The 7,155-nt window shown below is 40.4% G+C and overlaps 1 protein-coding gene across 2 annotated transcripts; it reads right to left on the bottom strand.

Annotated features, from left to right (window-relative positions):
* Positions 1–3,515: 3,515 nt before the first annotated feature.
* LOC119344698 (transcription factor bHLH162-like) lies at positions 3,516–6,673 on the bottom strand. Of its 2 annotated transcripts, none has more exons than XM_037615063.1 (3): positions 6,322–6,673; positions 4,734–5,142; positions 3,516–3,900 (listed from the first exon to the last, which is right to left on the bottom strand). In XM_037615063.1, exons 1-3 carry the CDS (start codon positions 6,493–6,495, stop codon positions 3,857–3,859), a joined length of 627 nt encoding a protein of 208 aa, XP_037470960.1. In that variant the 5' UTR covers positions 6,496–6,673; the 3' UTR covers positions 3,516–3,856. The 2 variants fall into 2 exon arrangements, with proteins under 2 accessions (XP_037470960.1, XP_037470959.1); XM_037615062.1 differs by having other exon boundaries at positions 4,750–5,142; positions 6,322–6,672.
* Between the last annotated feature and the right edge of the window lie 482 nt (positions 6,674–7,155).

Raw genomic sequence — 7,155 nt, 5'->3', positions numbered from 1 at the left:
CCCTGCAGGGAAGTTAATCTATTCGAATAGCCGTGATCTTCGGTAACAGGACGACTTGGAGTTGTACCTTGACCTTATGACAACTAGAACCGGATACTTAATAAAACACACCCTTCCAAGTGCCAGATACAACCGGTGATCACTCTCTCACAGGGCGACGAGGGGAGGATCATCGGTTAGGATTATGCTATGCGATGCTACTTGGAGGACTTCAGTCTACTCTCTTCTACATGCTGCAAGACGGAGGCTGCCAGAAGCGTAGTCTTCGAAAGGACTAGCTATCCCCCCTTATCCCGGCTTTCTGCAGTTCAGTCCATATATAATAGCTTTATCCCAGTTGATACCAATGCATACATATCTAGTGTAGCTCCTTGCTTGCGAGTACTTTGGATGAGTACTCACGGTGGCTTTCTCCTTCTTTTCCCTTTATCCCTTCTACCTGGTTGTCGCAACCAGATGTTGGAGCCCAGGCGCCAGATGCCACCGTTGACGACGACTCCTACTACACCGGAGGTGCCTACTACTACATGCTGCCCGCTGATGACGACCAGGAGTAGTTAGGAGGATCCCAGGCAGGAGGCCTGCGCCTCTTTCGATCTGTATCCCAGTTTGTGCTAGCCTTCTTAAGGCAAACTTGTTTAACTTATGTCTGTACTCAGATATTGTTGCTTCCGCTGACTCGTCTATGATCGAGCTCTTGTATTCGAGCCTTCGAGGCCCCTGGCTTGTAATATGATGCTTGTATGACTTATTTTATTTGTAGAGTTGTGTTGTGATATCTACCCGTGAGTCCTTGATTTTCATCGTACACATTTGCGTGCATGATTAGTGTACGGTCAAATCGGGGGCGTCACACCTTGTCATGTCCGTGATCTCATCCGGGACTCCGAACAACCTTCGGTACATCAAATCACATACCTCATAATACAAATCGTCATCGAACGTTAAGCGTGCGGACCCTACAGGTTTGGGATCTATGTAGACATGACCGAGACACATCTCCGGTCAATAACCAATAGCAGAACCTGGATGCTCATATTGGCTCCTACATATTCTACGAAGATCTTTATCGGTCAAACTGCATAACAACATACGTTGTTTCCTTTGTCATCGGTATGTTACTTGCCCGAGATTCGATCGTCGGTATCATCATACCTAGTTCAATCTCGTTACCGGCAAGTCTCTTTACTCGTTCTGTAATGCATCATTCCGCAACTAACTCATTAGTCACATTGCTTGCAAGGGTTATAGTGATGTGCATTACCGAGAGGGCCCAGAGATACATCTCCGACAATCGGAGTGACAAATCCTAATCTCGATCTATGCCAACTCAACAAACACCATCGGAGACACCTGTAGAGCACCTTTATAATCACCAAGTTACGTTGTGACGTTTGATAGCACACAAGGTGTTCCTCCGGTATTCGAGAGTTGCATAATCTTATAGTCATAGGAACATGTATAAGTCATGAAGAAAGCAATAGCAATAAACTAAACGATCATAGTGCTAAGCTAAAGGATGGGTCTTGTCCATCACATCATTCTCTAATAATGTGATCCCATTCATCAAATGACAACACATGTCTATGGCTAGGAAACTTAACCATCTTTGATCAACGAGCTAGTCAAGTAGAGCCATACTAGGGACATTCTATTTTTTCTATGTACTAATTTTTCGGTTAATACAATTCTAACATGAATAATAAACATTTATCATGTTATAAGGAAATATAAATAACAACTTTATTATTGCCTCTAGAGCATATTTCCTTCAGCAGAGACATTATTGGCCCGCGTGCTTCTGAAAAGGGTCAATTTAATTTAGATTTACTCCCTCCTTTTCGGTTTATAGGGCTTATCTTAATTTGTTTGTTTTTTCCAATTTAATGGGCTCATCTCCATCTCATTTTTAGTTAAATCTTTTCATCCAAGAATTAAAAAGAAACACATCAATGCATGTAATGTTCCAACTCATCTAGTGGCCAAGCATGCATGCACTGCAATTAATTCAAATTAGTGCATGAGTTTAATTGCGGTAGTTTTGTAAAGTACGTGATACACTCCTTCACTCACAAAATGTCTTGGTTGATGAGATTTCAGATTTAAGCGCTATAAATCAGAAAGGATGGAGTATCAATTATCACGTGCATATATTATCTAATGTAACATTCCATTGTTCAACTGACATGTCGCTACGTGTGTATGTGCGCCATTTTATAACGGATGGGTTGACTTGCTACATATCGATCTACTTGCATTCACACTACTACACTGAAATTGACATCCATATGAGTTGTCGATTCACAATATTTCAGCATAATACAGTATAGCTAGTAGCAATTAATTGAAGATGGAGGAATGTGTCTTGGCTTTCGTGTGACGGATGTTGGCCAGAGCGACGTTGGTATACCTAGTTGTAACGACATATTTATTGTCGAAGACACTACAAAAATAACCCAACAAAATTTAAACACTGACGTTAAACAAATACTGGAGCTTCATGCTTGACACAAGTTATAAGAAACCAAAGTGGATGCAATTTTTAAGGAAGTGGTGATTCTCAAAAGTGCCGATTAGCTAGCAACCAATCATTTTCACTTGCTTTTTCTTCTTTTTTGAGAAACGTCATTTTCGATTGCTAAATTTCAAAAATGAACAAACAGACGTGTTCCTTCTTGGTGAGCTTTCGGCCCACCACATCAGGCTCTCCCGAATCACCCACTCTCTTGACGTCGAGGAAGAAAGTGAAGTATTGAATGGGTCCAGAACCAAAAGCCATCACATAATAGTATTCAGCACGTTTACATGCATGGATGCAGTAACATCTGCCTCTCACTTTCATCCATCCCTTTCTTTAATATTTGCTCGGTCTTACCGCATATTATACTCCTTTATTTGATACTTTAGTCAACATATTTTCTGACATACTCTTTTGTTTGATACTTTAGTCAACATATATTTGTTTGGCATGACGCCCACATGTCCACATCTTGTACTCCCTCCGTTTCTTTTTACTCCGCATATAAGGTTTGGTCAAAGTATTTGACTAACTTTATAGAAAAAAATATTAACATTTACAATACTAAAGTTATATGTTCTGAAAATTTATTTCATCATGCATCTAGTAGTATTGATTTCATAGTGTCATTGTTGATATCTTTTGCTACAAAGCTAGTCAAATTTTACAGTGTTTGACTTTGACCAAATCTTATATGCAAACTAAAAAGAAACGGAGGGAGTATTCTCTTCTGTTTTGCCAAAGTTTGCTTTCGCCAATGGATACTAATTAACATAACTGTCAATGTCTGACTGTCAAAGTCTGGATGTTGTGGGAACAAAGTTCATTCCCCTAAATAATGAATTTCTTCTTACCCTATATACTGTATATAGCTATCTGAAAAAAAACACCTGCATGGTATACTCTTTTCTCCCAGATGTGCGATGATTAAATGAAGCAAATAATTAAGCAGCCCGTACCAGTAGAAAGTAAATTACATTCGAGCAAGTTGGTGATATTTTTGGGCATCTGCACCATGTAATCACATAGCCAGAATATCGAGCAATACATGCCTATGATCTTATTCCAAAAATACTCCAGCAACGTACAACAAGATATGACAGCCCAAAAGTCGGTATAAATCGCTGAACAGTCCACATTCCTTCCCATACATTGATCATGTTGTGAAAACAACATGAAGAAGATGTTATGTAGCTACTGAAGTGTGTTTCCATCCCATTCTTCTAGCAACTAATAACTAGACATATGTACCATATGCGGGATTTTCTCTTTATATATAGTTATGGGATATATATTTTACACAAATCAGTTTACTATCATACCAATGCTCTCAGTCGTTCAGAAACACTTGAAACATCTATGCCAATTCTCGAGCTGAAAGCCTGCACAAGATAGAGAGAGGAAATTAATTGACGCAACTAATTAACCCATGCTAATTTAATGGAAAAGGTAGATAATAAATTGGATTTATATTTAGATGGAAAGAAGTTCTTAATCATGCAAGTAAAGACATTTTCCAGTCACTGTAGGTTAAATTTAAGACATAAATTCTAGCGGATGGAGATGGAGGAAGAGAAAAGAAATGAGTTAAAAAAATTGTGGCACATGTATATATCTAAGGTCATTTTCAAACTCTTTATCTAGCTTTCCCCAATTTTATATCTTTCTACATAGAGAGGAATCTACGGTTTCATATTTTTCATGTATGTATACATGCATCACTTTCATGTTCCCTTTGTGTCTTTCACTTGTATATATACCATTAGTTTACTTCAATATGTGTAGGTACAGTAGAAACAAATGTAAACCCCTCCAATAATATGGACACAGCAAGTAAATAGTTATGGTCAAAATGAATACTCGGACTCGTGTGTGCCTTAGACGACCCACAGGGGGAGTAACATGGGTAGTAACATCACACATATCTAGATAAAATAGACGACGTGGCAAGCAATAAATGAAGAAATAGAGGCATGTGGTAACATAGCTAGTTACTAGTAGTATGAGTAACATCACACATATCAAGGGAAGATGAGTCTATACCTAATAAATGAAGTGTTGCATGTTATCACATATATGTTACTTCCCACTATAGAGGTAGTAACATAGACTAGTAACATAGGCATGTTACTAGTCTAAGTTACTCCCCATTCTGGCTAGTCTTATACTTTACAACATGGGTTGTATTTTCTAATGCAGATGTGAAAGGCTATACCTATGTATGTACATACCCGGGAGTGTATGGTGTAGAAGATTTTGTGGCCAGCAACGGAGTGATTGGCATTGACGACCTCGGCGCCTTCTTCCTCGAGGATGGTGATCACCTGGTGGAGCATGATCGGCCTCTCTGTGCTGCATACCAGCACCACATCCATGCTCGTATCATCGTGTTGACACACCTCAACCACCGGTGCCGATGCCTCCCAATGTTTCTCTTCTTCTGGTGACCCCGCACCACCACTCGTGGTAGGGGTGGTGGTGGGCGTTGAGGCGCCACTAGCCCCTCTTGCGGCAGCCATTGCTTGTGCAGAGTTCCTCCTATGTTGCAGCTCGTCCACCCTCTCTTTGAGCTTCTTGATGTATGACGCAGCCTCATCCAGGCTGCCTAGCTGGGTCATCGTATCCTAGATACACATTTAAAGTCCAACATTGTTAGAAAAATATGAGAAAAAATATAAAATATATCAAAGGATGTTAATTTGTTTTGCAAAGATAAGTCTCTTATTTTGATAATGGAAGAGCTATATTTCCTCATCTATGCATCCTGAATATGCACATGACCAGACATAATAATCTTCTGAGTTTGAAAATATTATCAAATCATCTCTTGTAAAACTAACAGTGGATTATCTTCATACTTTTTGTTTCTACTTGACAGAGAGTTTGATAAGCTAATGGGTTTACTTTCCCTCTGTCCCATATTAGTTGCCGCTGAAATGAATGTATCTCGACGTATTTCAATGCTAGATACATCTGTTTCACCGACAACTAATATGGGACGGAGCACGTATTATTAATAGGTAAGAAATATTTATGTGAAGAGCCGCATAAGACCCCGTACGTCCATTTGAGGCACAAAATTAATAAAGCATTATATGTATTCTCTTATATATTTGTGGATATCCAAATTCCGTGCTCAGTTTTTGAGAGATGAACAAAATGATTCTCGCAAGCTTGGAACAAAAACAATTACGCATTTCAAACATGACACTAGCTTGGATATTTCCTGGGAACTTGGGCTGTATATTCAGAGTATGCCAGAAAAATATATCGAGGTGGGAACTTTAGAAATTTATATGTTTCAATATTACTAGTACTATTTTGTACACCTGCAAGTGAGGTCCATAGCATGATTGTACCAGTCGGCTAGCTTCGGTTGTCCATCTCAACGGGAAATGTTTACAAAATAGTTAATAGGTTGTACGTTCCTACGTCACAGTTCATAAGGAAAGCAACACATGCCAACAAAATTAAATGCCCGGCCGTACGTAGAACTCAATTGCCTTGGCCCGTTGATTACGATATTTCATTCCCCGCAAAAAAAAAAGATTACGATATTTCATGTGATGAGAAGGACTATACTTAATTACTATAGGATCTACTGGATAGTGAATTGGGTAGAGTGAAATAAATGTCCATATATACACACAACAAACCCTCCCGACTAAATGACTTCAGAATAACTAAACGTGTTCATCTTGTTCCTTTTTTGGGGCCAGAGAAGCAGCTAACTAAGTGTCCTATAATTCAGCTAAAAGGGGAACAAATTGTACAACATATGGAGTACTGTTTTGTGGTCTTACAGGGTTGGAGAAGTGTTCTTTTGGGATGAGGGAGGTGAGCTTGGCGCAGAGCGCCTTCATGTGCTGCCTCCTCTCCCTCTCTGCCTCCTTCCTCTCCACTACCCTGGTCGCCGTCGTGCCGCCGCTCGTCCTGCTCCTCTTCCCGCCCCTCGCCGCCTTCGCCTGCATCTCCATCTCGACCGATGGTCGCAATGCAACCAGAATGATGGAGGGGGGGATGGGTGAGGAGGAGTGAGGGTTTATGAATACAAGAAGGCAGCTGCTAGCTAGCTGGAGTGAGTGTTTTGTTTTTCATGGAGCAGCCAGATGGAGGTAGGAGATGAAGAATTCCAAAGGATGATAGGTAGTAGGAGGACTGGAGTGGTGTGGCTTAAATGGGAGGCGGACGGGACAGATGGGTGATGTGTGTGCGCTCCCAAGGATAATGGCAGGCCAGGATGTGGAAAATGTGCCTAAGTAGCTAGATATATGTGTGGACACCGCATACGAACACTCTAAAGTATTAAAATATATGCGCATATATTATAAAATATATGTGGTTGCACTGGTGAGTACACATGCATGCGAGATAGGGAGCATAAAAAAAACTTCCATGGATATTATCACCTTTTGAGGGAAATATCAACAGGTACTTTGATTCACGACCAAAACTTAGTTTACCACCGCACCAAATCGGTGGTGAATTATATTTGGTTGGGCAAGGTTTCCTTTGTAGCAGCTGGGTCCCTTTTTCCATAGATTCGAAAAATGTGGTTGTAGGAGCAACACGAGCAAATAGCCCTTGGCATGGGCCTGATGGCTCGAAAGCCCGATAGACGGGGCGGAAGCTCGAAA

The sequence above is a fragment of the Triticum dicoccoides genome, unplaced genomic scaffold (genome assembly GCF_002162155.2).
Source record: "Triticum dicoccoides isolate Atlit2015 ecotype Zavitan unplaced genomic scaffold, WEW_v2.0 scaffold180738, whole genome shotgun sequence".
NCBI lineage: Eukaryota > Viridiplantae > Streptophyta > Magnoliopsida > Poales > Poaceae > Triticum > Triticum dicoccoides.
Note: the sequence above shows the minus strand (reverse complement) of the source record. Positions and strands in the feature narration are given on the sequence as shown.